Below are 22,767 nucleotides of genomic sequence, written 5' to 3'. Positions count from 1 at the left end.
TGCAGTACACTGTGGATCAATGGCACTTTGATTGAATCATATGTTCTTGCTCTTCTGTACAAAAAATAACGCAGCCAATTTAGATGTGTCTACCCCCTTTTTTGAGCACACTTTGGCACCATTTCCAGATTTCCTGACCCAATGTGGATTAATGATTACTCACCACACTAAGCAAGTGCTTTTCTGTCCAGGTGGGTCCGGTGTGTGCTAAACTGCTTTGCGAAAGCTGTGGATATCTGTACTTTCAGTATCACACTTTCACCAAAATAATAGTTTCTGGAATTGTTGCTCTTGACACAAGGTGCATTTGCAAAATAAAAATTAAATCCTGGGTTGATTTCAGTGCATTAAATTAATATTTAATAGTATTAATTTAATAAAATTAATATTCATTTAATATTATATAATATTTTATCAGTGTTCTCCAATGAAACACAGTCCAAGAGCTTATGTAGAATGAAGTTTGAAAATTAAAGGAATAGGGACATGCTATGCTATAGAAAATAAAAATAAAATTCCAGGGCACAAACCCCAGAAACATGTACATGTTGCCTCTTAGAAGTGCCTCAGCATTCAAGGGCTGGCAAACAGGGGCACTGAATGGGAAGAAGATGCTGCCAACAGCATCTTAGCTTGTATCAGAAATAGTGTGGCCACCAGGACTAGGGAAGTGATCGTCCCCCTGTACTTGGCACTGGTGAGGTTGCACCTCGAATACTGTGTTCAGTTTTGGGGCCCTCACTACAGGAAAGACATCGAGGTGCTGGAGAGAGTCCAAAGAAGGGCAATGAAAGCTGGTGAAGGGTCTGGAGAACAAGTCTGATGAGGAGTGGCTGAGGGAACTGGGGTTGTTTAGCGTGGAGAAAGGGAGGCTGAGGGGAGACCTTATTGCTGTCTACAAGTACCTGAAAGGAGGTTGTAGTGATGGGGGTGTTGGTCTCTTCTCCCAAGTAACAAGCAATAGGATGAGAAGAAATGGCCTCAAGTTGCACCAGGGGAGGTTTAGATTGGATATCAGGAAAAATTTCTTCACCAAAAGGGTTGTCAAGCATTGGAACAGGCTGCCCAGGGAGGTGGTTGAGTCACCATCCCTAGAGGTATTTAAAAGATGCGTAGACGTGGTGCTTAGGGACATGGTTTAGTGGTGGACTTGGCAGTGCTAGGTTGATGGTTGGACTTGATGATCTTAAAGGTCCTTTCCAACCAGAACGATTCTGTGATTCTATGACCTCCAGTAAGGATGCCCACGGGAGATGGTGAGAAGAAGGACCATCCTCTTTTCATAGTTGTGCCACTCTGCACTTTGACAGTTAATAACTATGTTGTAGCAGTTGCATGGGAATTTGATGCACTGATAAATGTTTTGTGCATTTGTGTCATATGTTGGGCATTCAGAGTGTTTACCACTGACAGATGCTTGTGATGCATCTGGCTCTACTCTATCTGGCTTATTTACAGGTAGAAACAATATAATATTTTTGTTCTTTGTCCAGTGCTGCTGCTACTTGTAAAACTTTTCATCTCCAGGATTCTGCCCCTTCATCATTTCCAAATGTTGGAATTAGACTAGATCAGTAAAAAATGGGTTTGCATATTGATTTTAGCTACAGTTTCTGTGTAGAATTTAATTGCTCAGAAAACACGCTCGTTTCTAAGAATTTTCTCAACCCTTTGTTTGCTTTTTGCCTAAACAACCTGAGTAACAGGAAAAGTGGGTAGACATGAGGAAGACTGGCAAATAATTTACTTGAGGCTTTAGGCTCTTCCATCTTTGCAGAAGTCATTCAGATGACTAATGCAGGATTCCTTGCTCTACCCAGCTATGCCTCTTTTAAGTGTCAAAACAGAAAAGAAAATGGAGTAGCTGTATGCAAATAGTGAAAATATTCTTTATAAAAGGGAAGAAATAAACAGATTTTACTGAGGAGCAGGTAACCCAGCTATCACACAGCACATAATACCATTTCACAGAATCTGAAGGCAAAGAGCATAATTTTTCTGGGAGTGAGGTAGCGTACATGTTCACGCTATGGCTGTTTTAAGTGGAGAACAGGAGAGAAAAGGAAAAGATGGATGTGGTTTATCTTCTACTGCAGCCTTTATGTAGCTGTGTAACTCATTAAGCCATCCTGATCAGAAATTATAGTCTAGGGCATTTCCTGTTGTTTTCATGACCCAATGAAAATGTGAAGAGGTACTAAACCCGGCTGTCATTAACTCCTCTGTTAATACCCTGGGCTGATTCATTATGTCTATAATAACCGATTGGATTTGGCTTCACTGAGCAATTAAAGCCTCTGAGTTCCTCCCATGGTGCCATCTTTCTTCTGGTTTGGTGTGAGGATCAGGCTTACATACTTTCCAGCCAGGCTGGGACTGTGTTTTCACCTGAAGCAATACCTTATTCCAACCACTCAAGACCTTGTTAAAAGTGCAGACTTCTTCCACAGGGTCTGTAAAAATCCATTTCTCTACTTCAAGTAACAGGAATAAAAGAGATGGTACTAAAAACAGCTACATAGATATTAAGCATTATGATAATTTTGAATATTGGGGTGTTTTGTTTCATCTTTACAGGCTCTCTGGTTGTACTTACTGCTTTTTTATTAGGTTCTTGAAATACCTGCAAACACATTACTGTCCTGTGGACAGTATATAAATTATAAGAATTATGTTGTAGCAACTTAAATGCAAATCAAATTTCTCCATTTATCAGAAAGCCTTTTTCTGATTAGATTTTCGTGGACTTGAAATCTGTTGTTAAATACTCATATTTTATGCTTAAACTTAAATAACATTAAACTAGCACCAAAGCAATGGTAATTTCTGCTGAAAGCTGCAACTTGTAACTCATCACAATAAATTCACTGCAGGAAAATACAGGAGAATTCAAAATGGAGTCATATTGGATTTTTGTCTTTGGAAAATTTATTCTCATCTTGATTGTTTCCATATACTAGATACGATAACTGAAAACTCCAAATTTTCCCTGTCCCTGTAGTCCCCTGGAGAGGTCTGACTCCATATCCTCAGTGCTACAGATGCTACTCAAGCTCAACAGCCCTTCAGCTTACTTGTATTTACAAGACTGTTTTTTTGGAAACCATTTCAAGTGGCATCTTTCCATGCCGAAGCAAAGGAACCCCTCTCTCCCTTCCTCCCTTCTCCCCTACAGTGCGTCATCCCATCACCTTGCCCATACATCACCCCATGGTGTGGGTGAGGTTGCCACAGCAACAGCACACACTTGGTCACACCCGCTATAGCTACAGAAGTGTGAGTCAGTTTGAAAGTTTTTCTAGGTTTTTCATAGAATGATAGAGTCATAGAATGGTTTGGGTTGGAAGCGACCTTTAAAGGTCATCTAGTCCAATTGCCCTGCAATGAGCAGGGACATCTTCAACTAGATCTGGTGGCTCAAAGCCCTGTCCAGCCTGACCATGAGTGTTGCCAGGAATGAAGCATCTACTGCCTCTCTGGGCAACCTGTTCCAGTGTTTCACCATCCTCTTGTAAAAAATTTCTTCCTTATATCTAGTCTGAATCTACCCTCTTTTAGTTTAAAACCATTATTCATCTGTGATGCACTACCCAGCCGTCTGCAGTTACTTGCCCATCCAGTGGTCACAAACCTGCTGGTAACCCTCAATGAGGCTGCTTTCAGTATTTTTACCTCCATCCTTTGGGATGAAATCTCTGCAGATTGGTCCTTGGCAGTTGGTCACCAGCCCAGCCCGCAGCGGAAAAACCATGTGGTTCATCAGCCATCCCATAGACATGCAGGCAGTTGGGCAATAACTAAGCTGATATGTACTTTTTAAAGGATATGTAAAGAAGCGGAAGTGAGTAACCGCTGAAGAATAATACTGGAGTTACCTACAGTGCATTGTAAAACCTGATTTTCTTTCTGTTAAAGCAGTGAGATAAGTTTTCAGTAATACCTAACTTACAACTCTGCTCATTTTTTCAGACATGGAGATGACTTGATTGTGACACCATTTGCTCAGGTAGGCACAATTTTGCCATATTTCTCACACAATCTTGCAATTTAAAGGCAAAATGGCCAAACCAGTTGTTTTCCATTGTTAATACTATGTAAGGTATGTTTGCTTGAAACAGGAAAAAACTGTCTAAACAGAAAGTCATAAACCTCCCACTGTTATCTATTCCCCTCTTTTTAATGCTTTTTGATTATCTGAAAAGTTGAAGTGCAACAACACGATAAACACCTTCGACGGATCTCTTTTCAAGTACTGTAGCAGACAGCCATGATGAAGACAAATCTGTGCTCTCTCTACTTCTTCTGCTTTTTATAATGACAATTTATCTTTTTTAACATCTTTTATGCATTCAATTCAAGGTAATTTTTAGATGCGAGCTAAGTTTTACCCAGAATACTTAGGTTCCTTTACAAAACCATCTCTATTTGTTTCATTTTCCCATTCAGATTTTGTTTTATAAAGTATCAGCTCAAAATTCTATATAATTTAGATCGAAACTCCACAATTTTTAGCAATAGAGCTGTCTTGTCATGTATGAAAATTTAACATCGATACTCCTTGAACTCATGATGGTAGGTTTTACCCTGTAATACATAGGAACGAAAGTTAATTCAGTGTAACAGGGGGAAGAAATAAATCTGGAACTCATATTTGATTGAAGGTGAATGGAAAGAGAAAGGTTGAGTCACAAAGGTGTCCAACTTATGTCTGAATATGCAGGTTGCTTTGGTCTGATGATCAGCTGTTAAAACAATATTAATTTAATAATTTTTTATATATTTAATTATATTGTAAACAGATACAGTGTTTATAAGACACAGGTGGATCAGATCCTTAATATGAAGAATACCTTCATCTTTTATTAGCAGAGAAAAGATTAAGCCAGGGCCTTTTCTAAGAATACTTTAAGATCTCTCAAATGGTAAATATACTTCAACAATAATGGAAGAGAAGCAATTACAGGAAAAACAAGAGGAAAAAAAAAAGACGTAAAACCACTTCTGTTTTTATTTCCCCAGGAAACATAAAAACCCTAACTCTTGAGCACAGAAAAAATACAAATTGTCTGATGGTCAAACAATCCAGTAATATTTACTATAGTTGAGCTCATGTTCATTGTCATCTGAATTTTTATTACAAATTGTGCCACATAGATAACACAGGTTATAGTATGCCTAGAAAAACCGCAAATATTGTACCCCATTTATGGATTTTTTTTTCCTGGGACAAAACACCCTATTTGTTGTAAGGGCGGTTTCGTATTCTTGTTGGTGTTAATGAACGTGCTTCAGCAATTGGAGCAGGAGCAGTTGAATGTTATTGCTACTTGCACCAAGGTGTTTCAATTGATTATTTGAGAGTTTTTAGTATTTCAGTGCAAAACCCTGTTAGCAGTGGTTTAAATCAACCTGTTTTCATTTGCATTGAATAGGAGAAAGAGCACTCACGGGGTGAGTTATCACACCACATTCCCTGACACAGGGGGAACTGAGATGCAGTTGAGAGAGCATGCCTAATAGAAGGGATGGGGCATCTGATTAGACTCTTAGGAAAAATGTAGCCCTTATTTAAAAATGATTTGAATATGCAAAATCCCATCTCCCAATGGGGCCTGCTCACTGACTGCATCTGCAGCTAAGCACAGGGCTTGTCCCCATGAGTTACGTTAGCAGTATTAAGACCTCACTCAAGACTTCACAAATTGGATCCCATGTGCCAGTACATCATACAAACCACCCTTTTAATGTCTTCCTAGAGCAGTATTTCATCATGTAGATGCATTTTTGTGTTACAAACAGCCAAAGCACCATTTTAGTCCGTTCGGGGCTTGCTGGTGGCAGTAGATCATGGCTCGTGGAACACATGTACCAGTTATTTCAAACCATCCATATTTTCTTCAATTGATCAGGAAGCTTGTTTCTCTGATCATGAGCCATCTGCTGGTAATAGTTCCAATTTTAGCATTTCAGTTACTATTCAGCACATCACATTCAGGTAGTGTGGCTGCATTTGTTAGCTGGAGGCAGGGTGGCATGCTGTGTTCCCCACACAGAATCTAGCCCCAGGACAAGATAATTTACTATTTTTACCAGAATGGAATTTTGTAAGCTAAAATTTAAAAATCTATCACAAGGATATTATTAGTTGCACTTCCCTATATTGTAATATACAACAACTGCTGTAATTTAATTTATAGAATTTCGCTTTTCAAAATAAAATCATTTCAATTATTTGAAATTTAAGGACTAATTCTGTTGCTTTTTATCATCAAAAAAGTTCAATATTTTTAATTCACTTGCAACTATTGATTTTGAAAATAGTATTGTTTACTTAAGGATTAAACCTAAAGAGGTTTGCAGGTGACTGGTTGCTTTTTCCTCACAAATCTAACTCTAGATGGAACCTCTGTGGACAGAGAAACTGTCACTTAAAGCAAATTATAATGAAAAACGGAAATATTATTTTATGTACTTTATGTACTTATAATATAATAGACTTATAAATATTAATACCTTTATACAATAAATCAAGTTGTTTAGCTTCACTGTAGCCAATGGCCAAAGTTTTTGTCGTCACTTCTCCATTCATTGCTATCTATGTGGGGACACCTTGCACTTGCAGAAACTGTCAAAATATGTCCATGCATGCTAAAGCAGCTGGGATGCTGGGCAGATACTGGACATTCATCCCCAGACCTACAAAACAGTTATCTCATCTGCCAGAAGAACAAACAGAAGGACATACAAGCCAAACAAGCCTTTCTGAAAAAGGAGAGATTCACAGTATCTCAGACAGCACGAAAAATCTGGTCAACGTGCATAGTGGTGGGCACGGTAGAGAGACTCCCTCGCAGCTCTTCAGGGACCCGAGCGTGGGTTCAGCAAGGCTCATTAGCCTCCACTCGTAACTGGCCCTGAGCAACCTTGCAGCTCTGCACACTTCTTTCCCCAGCACCCCAGGTGCTAAATGTCCTGTTACTTCAGATCCAACGCATACCTCAGCTAGGTTCATGTTTTCACGTGGCCTCATGCCTAGTCTACTCACCTTTCCGAAACTCAGCTCTGCGCAGCAGGTACAGAGTCATTCATTGCAGTCCAGCAGCGGCAGAGCTAATAAGCACAGCTGTACCTGAGATCACTCACTTAGGAGTCACTGAGTTCCCAGTTCTCAGTGCACCTGAATATACAGCCAGTTTGCATCCAGCAGGTCTTATTGAGTAGGAGCTTGCAGCCAGGAAAACTGACTACATTTTTTCATGGCCTGAGACAGCTCTGGGAGCCACACAGATATGTTTCTTTGATAATACTAGCACATACAAACTATCTCAGCATCCTGGCACACATAGGCTGAACCCAGGCAGATTGACCAAAGAGAACTGAAAATGGCCTGCCGTCACTAAAATGTGTGTCTTACCCTTAATAGGCCCAACTTTTTTCCTTTTATGCGTTCCTTCTCCTTCCTCCTCCAACTCATCATTTCCTTTTACAATGTTTTCATACTTCACAAGTTTTTCTTTGTATTTTATGTATTAATTTTTGAACTTTTGAACTCCAAGATCTTTCCCCTTCTGCTCAGTTCATGCCTGATTTCCATCTGTGTATATCCAACATCTAAATACAACATTTTTTAGTGTCATTGTACTCTGGGCATGCAAATGTGATGGCATATATAATTATTTTTATTCCATGCTGAATGTAAAATATGTGAGTTTGCCTCCTGATCTTTGGAAAGGAAAACATAATGTAATTAATACTGTCTAATTAGGCAACAACGTATTTTTATTTTTATTATCTTAACTCATTTGGGAATTACCTACAATAGCTTGAACACTGCCAATCATTATGATCTCCTGCATATTTTCAGTCTGTTACAAACTTTCACTAAATCCTTCTGTTCTCTTCAGCCTCCTACCCCCTTCCTACCTCATGTATAAATTTAAGGGGCTATGAAAAAAGGGTTGTATCCTCCTTGACTCAGACCTCTGGAATCCAAAGTCCCATTCCCACCTTCGTTATTCCTGGGATGGGTTCACCAGGGAACCAGTCCAGTCTGGGCTGAGAAACAGCAATGGGCAACTCCTGCAAAGACACACCAGTGATTAATGGTGCTGCCTCCTCCCATTCCCAGTTTGGTTCCAAACAACTCGTGGTTCCTCTCTGACACCAGCTGAACTGCCTCTCCCTAGTCGGAGAGGTGCATCTTATTATCCTTACATGGTACAAAATTTGTTGCATTTATCCAACTGCCTTCAGAAGAGAGTGCCTATGCCACTTACAACAAGAAGGCACTCCTCTACTGCCTCCATGAGCTGCTGTCTTGCATGAAATTAAGTCCAGAAAGGAAGTAGTTCATTTATGTCATCTTTCCCAATGTGCAAAACTTGTAAGAATCTACAGACATTTCCCACCTGCTCAGGTGATACCTTCCTCTTACTCTGGCCTTCTGCACTAAGTCCCCAAATCAACTGTGCCCCTTAAAGGAGACACTTTTATTTTTCCTGGCAGTCTAGACAATCTCATTCCCTTTGTCCTTTGAGGTTTGTGGGGGCTGAACTGCAAATGGAAAATTCTGTAATAATTTCTTATGTATGAAGTATTAGAGTTGAATGGGCTATTATCTTCCAAACATGAATGCTTTTATGGTCATTTTAGAGAACTAAGTAGTATTCTGTGAAAAACTTTCCTCCTCTTCAAGTAAGTCTCTCTTTAAACAAATAATGAGTTGTTTATGAGGAAAAAAAAAAAAGAAATAAACTATTGCCCTTGTATTACAGACATGTTATTGTTAAATAATGGTCAAAGGCTTCAGACAAACCAACCCTGGAAAACTTTTACAGTTGTTTTGAAATGTCCTTTCCTGTTTCTTTCAGCACAGTGGAGTGGAGATAAACCAGTCTCACCTGTACAGAAATTTAGACTGAAACCATTTTGTCTGTTCCAGGTGCTGGCCAGCCTGCGTACTGTACGGAATAACTTTGCTGCATTAACCAATTTACAAGATCGGGCACCCAGCAAGTGAGTGTTAATTTTTGGACACTGAACTTTTGCAGTGATACTTTTTAAATGTAAACTAAGAATAACAATTAGATGTTACAGACTTCAGTCTGTGTCACCAAACCTGCATAAAACATGTGGATGAGTAATGAGTTTATTAATCCCTTGAAGATGCTACACTTGATAGCTGAGACAACAGCCCCCTTGCCTAGTAATTGCTCTTGCATTGCTTTTTTTTTTCTGCGATATATATGATATTTAAACTTGCGAGTGTTTTCCTGCAATTTATAAGATTTTCAGCAAGTTAGTCATATGTCAAAGGTCATTCAAAGATGATCATTCAGGCAGAGTCTGAGTCTTGCAATGAACAAAAGTGAGCAGACAGCTACACTCATTGTGAGCTGCTTGCATGATCTGAACCTAGAACACTGCCTAACTCATCCAAGATAATGACATCCCACTTATCCACAGTAGTTCATGATTATAAATGAGACATTATAAAAATGATCTTTCTCCAATCGTGTTACAGCGTCACAGTTAACATTAACGTTAGTTACACTGGCAAGTTTTGTAGTGGAGTCATTTCCCTCACCCAAAATGTGCATCTCTAAAACTTAAGACATAATTAGCATTCCAAAGACAGATCCCTACCATTGCATATGCAGTGCCACAAAAAGATATTTCCAGACCCTTGGTTGGACTATGCAGACCCTATGTGTCCCCTGCTTGCAGTCATCCACACATCCCTACGCAGCTCTGTCAGTTCAGCAACTTCTAGCCTTCTTCAGTGGGCAAAGCAGTCCACTGAGCTGTTTGCCCTAAAGATTATTGTGAAAGGTATACACAAAATAATGTGTGAAATGTATATGCAAAATAGTAGAGTGAAAAATAACTTTAAAAAAAAGTATTTCTGGTCAAGAGAACATGGACCATGTTAGAATGAGCAGTGCAAGCCATGTTAGAATAATGATAACTGTATATAAATCAAACTTCAAGCTAGGTATAAACTCTAGGTATGATTAGGCAGGTTTTTAATGAACTTGTAAATTCCTAAAACACTACTTTCTCGGAGTTCCCAATTTGCAGAGAGGTTTCAGGGTCAGTTGTGAATTCCCTTCTACACTAGCAAGAAATATCTGTTCTAAATAAACTTTTTCTTTGGCAATGCCAGGGTATTCCGGCCCCAGATAATTTCCCAAGGAAATGCCTTTTCTATTATATTGTTCAAGGATTCAGTCATCGGTGAGTTTATCAGGCTTAAACCTTTTTTTTTTCTCTTCTTTTAAACAGACGATCACCAATGTGTAACCAGCCATCTATTAACAAAGCAACTATAACAGGTAAAAGAAATTAATATGATTAAACTACCTCTCTGAAACCACCATGGGTTTCTAAATCTAATATTCATCTATAAAAAGTCTCACTGAAAACTGCATTTTATACTAATAACCTTGTTGTTTCATATCCTTACACCTGTTTTATTAAAGAGGATGTGATCACGTGGTGACTCAAATTGGTGACTTCTGGTGTTGTATCATGTTAGCTTTCTGATTTCTGTCTTATTGTCCTGGTTTTAATTTAAATTCTTTTCAAAATTTTTTTTCCTCATATACCAGTGTGTGACCATATCGTGATTACCTTCATTAGCAACATTTTGCAATGAAATGTAGTAGAAAGAACTGATATGAGTAATGCATCGATCTTTCATTTGGGACCTGGAGTTCTGTATCTATACCGAGTCAAAGTCTTCACATTACAAGCCCCTAGGCAATGAGAAGAAATTTTCAAAACTGACTTTTCTGATTTAGGACAGTAAATTCTGTTTCTATAACATTTGTAGTTGTGTAAGATAAAAATAATTCCTTTGTAAAAGAAACTATTATTTCTAAAGAAACATTAACTTGAAAACAGGACTGGCATTGTAAGTTACATGAACACTTCTGAAAATTTTACCCTGCAGCACTTTTGGTTATTGTTATGGCAACTTGGTCCTGGACGTCTTTATGGGAACACACTTTATTTGACCTCATACTTTTTACATCATGTTAATCCATGTGTTCTTACACTGTGTAATTTTCCAGGTAGTTACCTTCTCTGTGGTGTGTTGGCAGAGTAAAAGACGATATGCTTTGCCTCTTGACGAAAGTGTACAGACACTTAGTAATTTATCATTTAAATGAAAAACTTTATGTTTCCAGAGTTTTCAAAGTAGCTCTTGTCTTTTTAATTGTATAATAAGATTCGTAACTCAAGGAAGAAATGGTACTTGAGTTCTTTTGAGGAGAAGTGTGGCTTTGTTATGTTCAATAGTTTCTGTATTTAGGCTCTGGAATGCGTTAACATTGTTAGTTTTTTTTCATCTAGCCTCACACAATACTCATATTTACCTCTAAAAGACCAAATCTTGGCAGTTCTGTACAATTTCATTCTCCTAGGAAGTAATCATGTAATCTGAGTATTTGTGTGTAGGGGTCATCAGGGAACAGAGGGTTAAATGTTTAAATCTATTCTGTAAACAGAAAAGCATCCTTAGTTAAGAATGTTCTGCAATCATACTTAAATTCATGGTAATTAAATAAATAGGAAGGGGAGACAGAGAAATGCTTAGATCACAGAATCACACAGAATCACAGAATGTTAGGGATTGGAAGGGACCTCGAAAGATCATCTAGTCCAATCCCCCTGCCGGAGCAGGATTGCCTAGACCATATCACACAGGAACGCATCCAGGCGGGTTTTGAATGTCTCCAGAGAAGGAGACTCCACAACCTCTCTGGGCAGCCTGTTCCAGTGTTAGGTCACCCTCACCATAAAGAAGTTTTTCCTCATATTTATGTGGAACCCCCTGTGTTCCAGCTTGCACCCATTGCCCCTTGTCCTGTCAAGGGATGTCACTGAGAAGAGCCTGGCTCCATCCTCATGACACTTGCCCTTTACATATTTATAAACATTAATGAGGTCACCTCTCAGTCTCCTCTTCTCCAAGCTAAAGAGACCCAGCTCCCTCAGCCTCTCCTCATAAGGGAGATGTTCCACCCCCTTAATCATCTTCGTGGCTCTGCGCTGGACTCTCTCTAGCAGTTCCCTGTCCTTCTTGAACTGAGGGGCCCAGAACTGGACACAATACTCCAGATGCGGCCTCACCAGGGCAGAGTAGAGGGGGAGGAGAACCTCTCTTGACCTGCTAACCACACCCCTTCTAATACACCCCAGGATGCCATTGGCCTTCTTGGCCACAAGGGCACACTGCTGGCTCATGGTCATCCTGCTGTCCACTAGGACCCCCAGGTCCCATTCCCCTACGCTGCTCTCCAACAGGTCTGCCCCCAACTTGTACTGGTACATGGGGTTGTTCTTGCCCAGATGCAGGACTCTACACTTGCCCTTGTTATATTTCATTAAATTTCTCCCCGCCCAACTCTCCAGCCTGTCTAGGTCTCTCTGAATGGCTGCACAGCCTTCTGGTGTGTCAGCCACTCCTCCCAGTTTTGTGTCATCAGCGAACTTGCTGACAGTGCACTCTATTCCCTCATCCAAGTCATTAATGAATATATTGAATAGAACTGGTCCCAGTACCGACCCTTGAGGGACTCCGCTAGACACAGGCCTCCAACTGGACTCTGTCCCATTGACCACCACTCTCTGGCTTCTTTCCTTCAGCCAGTTCACAATCCACCTCACTACCCAATCATCCAGACCACACTTCCTCAGTTTAGCTGCGAGGATGCTGTGGGAGACCGTGTCAAACGCTTTACTGAAATCAAGATAGACCACATCCACAGCTTTACCATCATCTATCCACCGGGTTATGTCCTCATAAAAGGTTATCAAGTTGGTTAAGCATGGCTTCCCCTTGGTGAAGCCATGCTGGGTGCCCCTAATGATCCCCCTATCCTTGATGTGCCTAGAGACAGCACCAAGAACAAGTTGTTCCATCACCTTTCCGGGGATGGAGGTGAGGCTGACCGGTCTATAGTTAGCCGGGTCCTCCTTCTTGCCCTTTTTGAAGACTGGAGTGACATTCGCTTTCCTCCAGTCCTCAGGCACCTCTCCCGTTGCCCACGACTTAGTAAAGATGATGGAGAGTGGCCTAGCAATGACTTCCGCCAGCTCCCTCAGCACCCGCGGGTACATCCCATCAGGGCCCATGGATTTATGGACGTCCAGGTTGCTTAACTGGTCCCTGACCCAGCCCTCATCTACCAAGACAGATTACTCCTCTATCCTGATTTCTTCTGGGGCCTCAGGGGCCCAGGGCTCCTCAGGACAGCCTCCAGCAGTATAGACAGAGGCAAAGAAGGCATTCAGTAACTCCGCCTTCTTTTTATCCTCTGTCTCCAGGACCCCCACCTCATTCATCAGTGGGCCTATATTGCCTCTAGTGTTGGTTTTACCTGCAATGTATTTGAAGAAGCCCTTTCTGTTGTCCTTGACCTCTCTTGCAAGGTTTAATTCCATGGAGGCCTTAGCTTTCCTAGTTGCCTCCCTACATCCTCTGACAACAGACTTATATTCCTCCCAAGTGGCCAGCCCCTCCTTCCATGATCTGTACACCCTCTTCTTCCACTTGAGTTTGCCCAGCAGTTCCCTGTTTAACCATGCAGGTCTCCTGGTACCCTTCCTTGACTTCCTACCTGCTGGCATGCTCTGATCTTGAGCTCGGAAGAAGCAGTCCTTGAATGCTAACCAACTATCTTGGGCCCCCTTACCTTCTAGTACCCTGTCCCATGGGATTTCCCCTAGCAATTGCTTGAAAAGGCCAAAGTTGGCCCTCCTGAAGTCCAGGGTTGTGATTCTGCTAGCTATTCTGTTCCTGCCACATGAGATCCTGAACTCTACCATCTCATGGTCACATGAAGGGGATGGTGTTCTAAGCACTCAATAAGACCTAGGGGCTACTGAGGCATTAGGAAGCAAAAGGGATACCCCTGTGAACTGCCTCAAAGGAATTAGGGAGAGCTGCTCTAAAAAGGGCATGTGGTCGATAGCCCAGCTGAAGTGCCTCTATACCAATGCACGCAGCATGGGAAACAAACAGGAGGAGTTCGTAGCTGCTGCTCAGATGGAAAACTGCAACCTGACTGCTATCACAGAAACTTGGTGGGATGAATGACATGATTTGAGTCCTGTGATTGATGACTATAAAGTATTCAGAAGGGACAGACAAAGAAGGAGAGATGGGGGAGTTGCCCTCTGTAGCAAAAATGGGATTGATCGCATGGAGCTGTCTTTGAAGAACAGCAACGCACAGATTGAGAGCTTATGGGTGGAAATAAGAGACCAAGCCAACAAAGGAAACTTTGTGGCTGGTGTCTACTACAGGTCACCCGATCAAGAAGAGGTTGATGAAGAGTTCTTTCTTTAACTGCAGGAAACATTACACTCACAGGCCCTGATCCTGATAGGAGACTTCAACCACCTGGACATCTCCTGGAAAAGCAGCACAGCAAACTGCAAGCAGTCCAGGAAACTACTGGAGTGCATTGAGGACAACTTCCTAGTATAGGTGATGGAAAGCCCAACCAGAGGAGAGGCACTGCTGGACCTGTTGCTCACTAATGCAGAAGAATTTATCAGAGAGGTCAAGACTGGAGGTAGCCTGGGCTGCAGTGATCATGCCCTGGTGGAATTCTCAGTCTTGAGGGGTACAGGATTGGTAAAAAGTAGAGTCAGGACCCTAAACCTCAGAAACAGAAGCTTTTGGCTGTTTAGGGTACTAGTGCGTGGGAGCCTTTGGGAAACCACCCTCAGAGGCAAAGGAGTGAATGAGATCTGGGAGATATTTAAAGACATTTTCTTAGGGCACAAGAGCTCTCAATCCCAACATGCAATTAGTCAGGCAGGGGAGGCAGGAGGCCAGCTTGGCTAAGTCAAGACATCTTAGCCAAACTAAAACACAAAACCAAAATGCATAGGCAGTGGAGGCAGGGAGATTATAAGGATATCACCTGGGAGTGCAGAGAGGGGATCAGGAAGGCCAAGGCACAGCTGGAGCTGAACTTGGCTATGGATGTGAAAAATAACAAGAAGCATTTCTTCAGGTACAAAGGACAACAAAGGAAGATGAAAGAAACTGCACATGATGAGCAAAACAGGAGACCTGGCTACAACCCACATGGAGAAGGCTGAGGTACTCAATGGCTTTTTTGCCTCAGTCTTCAAGGGCAAGTGCTCTAGCCATGCTGCCCAAGTCACAGAAGGCAAAGGCAGGGAGAATGAAGGAGACTAGGAGAATGAAGTACTGCCCACCGTAGGAGAAGATCAGGTTCAAGACCATCTAAGGAACCTGAAGGTGCGCAAGTCCATGGTACTTGATGAGATTCATCTGAGGGTCCTGGGGGAACGGGTAGATGAAGTTGCTAAGCCACTCTCCATCGTATTTGAAAAGTCATGGCAGTCCGGTGAAGTTTCCAGTGACTGGAAAAGGGGAAACATAACCCCCATTTTTAAAAAGGAAAAAAAAAAGGAAGACCAGGCAACTACAGGCCAGTCAGTCTCACCTCTGTGCCCAGCAAGATCATGGAGCAGATCCTCCTGGAAACTATGCTAAGGCATATGGAGAAGAGAGAAGTGATTGGTGACAGCCAACATGGCTTCACTAAGGGAAAATTGTGCCTGACAAATATGGTGGCTTTCTACGACAGGGTTACAACATTGGTGGATAAGGGAAGAGCAACTGATGTGATCTACCTGGACTTGTGCAGAGCATTTGACACTGTCCCACACGACATCTTTGACTCTAAAATGGAGAGATATGGATTTGATGGGTGGATCACTTAGTGGATAAGTAATTGGCCGGATGGTTGCACTCAAAGTTGTGATCAATGGCTCAATGTCCAAGCGGAGACCAGTGACGAGTGGCTTTCCTCAGGGGGTGGTACTGGGACCACCACTGTTTAACATCTTTGTCAGGGACATGGACAGTTAAGATTGAGTGCACCCTCAGGAAGTTTGTGGATGACACCAATCTGTGGTGTGGTTGATCCTCTAAAGGGAAGGGATGCCATCCAGAGGAACCCTGACAGGCTTGAGAGATGTGCCCATGCAAACCTCATGAAGTTCAACAAGGCCAAGTGCAAGGTCCTGCACCTGAGTAGAGGCAATCCAAACCACAGATACAAGGCTGGGTGATGAGAGGATTCAGAGCAGCCCTGTGGAGAAGGACTTGGGGGTATTGGTGGATGAAGAACTGAATATGAGCCAGGAATGTGCACTAGCAGCCCAGAAAACCAATTGCATCCTGGGCTGCATCAGAAGAAGTGTGACCAGCAGGTCGAGGGAGGTGATTCACCCTTCTACTCTGCTCTGGAGTACTGTGTTCAGCTGCACTCAGCTCTGGGGCTCCCAGCATAAGACAGACATGGACCAGCTCAAGCACGTCCAGAGGAGGGCCATGAAGATCATCAAGGGGCTGGAGCACCTTCCCTATGAGGAAAGACTGAGAGAATTGGGGTTGTTTAGCCCGCAGAAGAGAAGGTTCTGTCGAGACCTTACAGTACTTAACGGGGGTCTACTGGAAAGATGGGGAGAGAGTCTTTATCAGGGAGTATAGTGATAGAATGAGCGATGATGGTTTTAAATGGAAAGGGAGTAGATTCAGATTAGATATTAGGAAGAAATTCTTTACTGTGAGGGTGGTGAGACACTGGAACAGGTTGCCCAGAGAAGTTGTGGATGCCCCCTCCCTGGCAGTGTTTAAGGCCAGACTGGATGAGGCTTTGAGCAACCTGGTCTAGTGGAAGGTGTCCCTGCCTGTGGCAGGGGGGTTGGAACTAGATGACCTTTAAGGTCCCTTCCAACCCAAACCATTCTATGATTCTATGAATTCAGATAGTTGATAAACAGATTTATATTGTGCAATCCAGAGCAAATACAGATCTAGCTTTCAGTGAAATCCTGCCAGCTGGTCCATGCAGTTCAGTACCAATTAGCAATGCAGATGTCCTTTGTTTTAGCTAGTTTCAGCTATTGTTTGCAAAATGAGCTCACAATTTTCCAGAAAATGTTCTGAATAAAGGATTGACAGTCATCAGCTTCAGTGGAGTTGAACCAAACCCCCATCATTACTGTACAAACTACTTTAAAGAGGCCCATATATTGTTTTTTTAAATGATAATAATATTTTGCATAAATAAAACATATTTGGAAAACAGCGATATTTACACCACATACTCTTTTCAGTTAATCATTAAAGGCCTTATCTAGGTCATGATAGCTAAAAGGAGAGTTATCTCATTCACAGCCTTCTTATCCACAATAAAAACAAAATCATATTGCTTTATGAGATACAGGGCACAAATCACATTAAGACTGAAATTCTTTCATACATCTCCTGCCCGTAGTAATCAACATATGCAGTGAACAAACAGGGAATCGGAGAGGCAGGAGTCTGCTCCCCACCCTGTCTTTCACTTTGACACCTTGGGGGGTGAACTAGCAACATCTTTCCTTGCACATACAGAGTTTGTGAGTGTTTGATATTCATAAATGGAAGCCATATTTGCTTATGTTCTGTGAAAAACTAGCTCTCTCTGTCACAGTTGTGCAGCACTGTCATGTGCTACAATGAAAAAATACCTGCTTTAAATGGGTCATCTGAAAAGATTAACTATTAAATTGTGTTTACCTTTTAAAGGGAGCAGTATTTGTGTTCCCAGTTCAGCCCCCTTCCCTGGTTTAGGGAAGAAGTTGTTATTGACAGGATACATCTATGAAGGCTTACTGAATGTTTTCTCCATCTTGATCTGTGGACCTTTAATTAACATTGCAAAACTTTACTAACTGAATGAGAGATTCCAATGAAATCTTTTTCTAGTACTCCATTAAGTTCAGTGGATTTGTTAAAGAGTGATTAACTTTCTTGACGCAGAACAGCAGGAAGAGGATTGACGTGGTTTTGGACAGCATAAGCTGTTCATGTATCATCTGACATTCAAGGAAGTGAATAAAACCAAGGTACAAAATAGAATAGTCTCTACATTTGGTTACTGCACAGTACTGTAGAAAAACCTGAAAAATTCAGGCTTTCTATACAGTGAAAGCATGAGAAACCTAAGAGTTTTCAGGATCATCTAGGATGTTTAAACAATTACTTGCCCCGAGTATACTAATTGCAAAATGGTGGTTTACATTATGTCATTTTAAAATGCTAATTAACACGTATTATGAAAATATGCATTTTCCTCAGTATTATGCGCATTCTATTTTGCACTTCAGCACTGATACCTGATAGTCAAACGTGTAAGCTTTCATAAAGCAGCAAGTTACTTAAACAAAGTATAATCATAGTTTAAAACATTCCTAGCAAGAATGTCCACGTAATTGAAACTAACCATCTGAATCAACAATTAGAAAATATCTGTAGCTTTTTGCAGTGTGTAGACTACAACACTTGGCCCTTCTGTATGATTTTTAATTTCTTAACAGTCTGTTTTGGTGGAAACATGTGGTTAGGTTATCAAAGTGCATAGAGACTAGAAGGCAGCATTAAGCTAACCTCTGCTTGTAAGCTTCATCCAGCACTTCGGGTTACTTTTCCTTAGTACAGCCTTGGTTTTGAAATAGATTCACACATTTTGGAGTTAGAATAATGATCAGATTAAAAACAAAACATGAGAGGCATTATCAATCTCCACATCGATAATCTGATATGCAACCCAACATAGATCTTAGCTTCTTACCTTTAAATTGGTCTTATATTTTGCTGCATCAGTAAAAGTTCCTGTATCACCATTTCACCCAAACTGGTGAACACCAAACATTTTCCATTTTACTGGAAAGACAGACAGGATGACAAGCTTCGTCTGCTTTCCCTTCTCCTTTCAGCCCAGCTGTGTCACTTACGGTCACTGGTAGTTGAGAATTGTACATGACTCCACGCTGCATTAACCGTATAGATAACAACAGCAGAACAACTGAAAAGAGTGGAAGGTGGTTTGGTTTTTACAACTGAGGTGAGAAGAATCAGAAAGAAAATTAGCACTCTTGTCTGTGTCATTTTTTCATTCCTGTTACGAATGCAACCTGTTGGTTGATGAATATAGAAAATAAAACTGTGCAGATGTGGCTTCTAGTATCACCGTTGGATGCAGTTTGAATGCACCTTCATTTCACACGTCATCCAGCTTCTGACATCTCTGATCAGTGATACATTATCTTCTGTCCAATTGAAAAGATAAATTTGAAAGTAGATCTCTTTTCCATTAACAGGTTACCAAGAAACTTGTCCATTAAAGCCTATTCACTTTCCTGAGTATCCATTTAAAAATTAAGGGCTACACTGAGATCACCCATTAAAGTGCCTAAGTTCTGCTTTTATTATATGCACAGTTCTGCTTTTATTGTATCCTGAGTATGGAGCCTGAACAAAGCAGTGAATCAGAGCAGCCAGCAGCAGGGTCAGATGGCTCTGGAGACAAGCAAGGATAACAGCTCTTCTCTTGTGGACTAGGAAGTTCTGTAGGTCTCTCCACACAGTCTTTAGTCCGTGCTCAGATAAAACGAATAAATTACCCTAGGAGTAGTGCTCACAGTTTAGGATCTGCCGCTGCACAACATCTTCTTCAGGAGTGACCTCAGCACCAGACAACAGGGCCAGCCTCACTTTTGCTCATTCTCTCTGACCTCATGCATTTTGCATTACATTATGCAAAGTAGCTTATCTTCAGGTGGAAGGAGTAATTCCAGGTCTGGCGGTAAGAAAAATGACTTGTGCCTACTGCACTTTCTCAGGAACTGGGATCAAAAAATTCAAGAATCAGAAATGCCTAAAATTTGGGCTTCTGCTCTCAGGCCAAGAGTTCTAACATCAGCTCAGCTCGAAGACCTTTGGTGGCGGGAGCTGGGAAGTATGGAAGTAACTGGTCAGCATGGAAGTAACTGGTGGGCACACCTTAGTTATGTATTCAGACATGCCCCTGTGTTTCATGCTTCCAGTCGGCTAGCTCAGTATAGCAAATCCCTCTGAACAGCCACAGGCTTTCTTTACAGTCAGCGGGGGGCAGGCAGATGTCTTGGGCAACCCAAGAGCTCTGCAGAGGCCCTAACCCCCAAAGTGCCTAGGCAAGGCCTTGAAAATCATCCAATAGACACTACTTTGGTGTCACTACTCATAAAAGAGACACCAGCAGTGGGCAGCCTAACATAGTCCCAAATATCATAAGGTATTTCCTAGCAGGAACCTGCCAGGGAAGAGTTGCAACAAGGAATTTACCAGACTTGCTTCTGGGACTTCAGGGGAAATGACAGGAGGCACTGAAAGAGCAGTAGTTCTTACTGAAGAGCTTTCATGTGAAATGTTAAAAGCACCGGAGTATGACTTCTTTAAAATTTCCTAATCAAATCCAAGCCATAGTACTCAGACAGGTTTGCACAGCTCTATGACTCTTGCTTTCTGTTAACAGAATCAGAAAATTTTGGGGTTTTTATCATAGTCCGTAATCAGCTCACAGTTAAGAAGATTCAGCTCCATCTTGTATAGGAGCAGACTTTCTTGTACTAGGAATGTCTTGATTTTATCCCCATTATGATGATGTTCTGAACTAATGAAACAGCTGTGGCCACATGCATAAAGTTTTAGTTATAATAAATATTAAAAATTATTCCCAAATATTTACATTAAAATATTAGTAGCAAATTTGCCTTCTTTGCCTCTGTCTATACTGTTGGAGGCTGTCCTGAGGAGCCCCGGACCCCTGAGGCCTCAGAAGAAGTCAGGATAGAGGAGGAATCTGTCTTGGTTGATGAGGGCTGGGTCAGGGACCAATTAAGCAATCTGGACGTCCATAAATCCATGGGCCCTGATGGGATGCACCCGCAGGTGCTGAGGGAGCTGGCGGAAGTCATTGCTAGGCCACTCTCCATCATCTTTGCTAAGTCGTGGGCAACGGGAGAGGTGCCTGAGGACTGGAGGAAAGCGAATGTCACTCCAGTCTTCAAAAAGGGCAGGAAGGAGGACCCGGGTAACTATAGACCGGTCAGCCTCACCTCCATCCCCGGAAAGGTGATGGAACAACTTGTCCTAGGTGCTGTCTCTAGGCACATCAAGGATAGGGGGATCATTAGGGGCACTCAGCATGGCTTCACCAAGGGGAAGTCATGCTCAACCAACTTGATAGCCTTTTATGAGGATGTTACCCGGTGGATAGATGATGGTAAAGCTGTGGATGTGGTCTATCTCGATTTCAGTAAAGCGTTTGACACGGTCTCCCACAGCATCCTCGCAGCTAAACTGGGGAAGTGTGGTCTGGATGATCGGGTAGTGAGGTGGATTGTGAATTGGCTAAGGAAAGAAGCCAGAGAGTGGTGGTCAATGGGACAGAGTCCAGTTGGAGGCCTGTGTCTAGCGGAGTCCCTCAAGGGTCGGTACTGGGACCAGTTCTATTCAATATATTCATTAATGACTTGGATGAGGGAATAGAGTGCGCTGTCAGCAAGTTCGCTGATGACACAAAACTGGGAGGAGTGGCTGACGCGCCGGAAGGCTGCGCAGCCATTCAGAGGGACCTGGACAGGCTGGAGAGTTGGGCGGGGAGAAATTTAATGAAATATAACAAGGGCAAGTGTAGAGTCCTGCATCTGGGCAAGAACAACCCCATGTACCAGTACAAGTTGGGGGCAGACCTGTTGGAGAGCAGCGTAGGGGAATGGGACCTGGGGGTCCTAGTGGACAGCAGGATGACCATGAGCCAGCAGTGTGCCCTTGTGGCCAAGAAGGCCAATGGCATCCTGGGGTGTATTAGAAGGGGTGTGGTCAGCAGGTCGAGAGAGGTTCTCCTCCCCCTCTACTCTGCCCTGGTGAGGCCGCATCTGGAGTATTGTGTCCAGTTCTGGGCCCCTCAGTTCAAGAAGGACAGGGAACTGCTAGAGAGAGTCCAGCGCAGAGCCACGAAGATGATTAAGGGAGTGGAACATCTCCCTTATGAGGAGAGGCTGAGGGAGCTGGGTCTCTTTAGCTTGGAGAAGAGGAGACTGAGGGGTGACCTCATTAATGTTTATAAATATGTAAAGGGCAAGTGTCATGAGGATGGAGCCAGGCTCTTCTCAGTGACATCCCTTGACAGGACAAGGGGCAATGGGTGCAAGCTGGAACACAGGAGGTTCCACTTAAATATGAGGAAAAATTTCTTTACGGTGAGGGTGACCGAACACTGGAACAGGCTGCCCAGAGAGGTTGTGGAGTCTCCTTCTCTGGAGACATTCAAAACCCGCCTGGACGTGTTCCTGTGTGATATGGTCTAGGCAATCCTGCTCTGGCAGAGGGATTGGCCTAGATGATCTTTTGAGGTCCCTTCCAATCCCTAACATTCTGTGATTCTGTGATTCTGTGATTCTGTGAAATTGCCAATCTAATTCCTTATTCTTTCCTCATGCAGTATTTTAAATTAATTTCTGCAACTGGTATTTATCTTTGAAAGTGTAAATTATATATGAAGTTAGACTAATTCTAAGCCAGATAAAAATTGAGGATGACAGACAATAAATTAAGGTAGTCTCTCTTAAAGCATAGGATAATATAATAAAAATGAAAGGTTTCTTTCCTTAATAGTAATGCACAAGGTAGGATTACAGCTGAGTGAGTGAATTTCGCCACTAAATAACTTATTACTATGCTAAAGAAACAGGAAATAACTCAGGAATATATATTACAGAAGTGACTACTGGATTAGCAAGAATTTAAAAATTCCTGTTGTATTAAGTAAGCCATATGCTAGTGGCTTACTTAGTGGACATACTGTAGGGACCATTGACTAATAGGTCTTTAGTTGAAGGAGT

General features: G+C 42.0%; 1 protein-coding gene across 4 annotated transcripts in view; it reads left to right on the top strand.

Annotated features, from left to right (window-relative positions):
- Window positions 1-22,767, top strand: part of PDE4D (phosphodiesterase 4D) — a 564,892-nt gene that overhangs the window by 447,440 nt on the left and 94,685 nt on the right. For all 4 annotated transcript variants that reach the window (XM_068422799.1, XM_068422800.1, XM_068422802.1 and 1 more), the window contains 3 exons: window positions 3,970-4,006; window positions 8,942-9,015; window positions 10,285-10,334. In XM_068422799.1, coding sequence (XP_068278900.1) covers window positions 3,970-4,006; window positions 8,942-9,015; window positions 10,285-10,334 — 161 coding nt within the window. The remainder of the gene's footprint in view (window positions 1-3,969; window positions 4,007-8,941; window positions 9,016-10,284; window positions 10,335-22,767) is intronic.

The sequence above is a fragment of the Nyctibius grandis genome, chromosome Z (assembly GCF_013368605.1).
Source record: "Nyctibius grandis isolate bNycGra1 chromosome Z, bNycGra1.pri, whole genome shotgun sequence".
Classification (NCBI taxonomy): domain Eukaryota; kingdom Metazoa; phylum Chordata; class Aves; order Nyctibiiformes; family Nyctibiidae; genus Nyctibius; species Nyctibius grandis.
The sequence above is the reverse complement of the archived record's forward strand: the minus strand, read 5'-3'. Positions and strand labels throughout refer to the sequence as shown.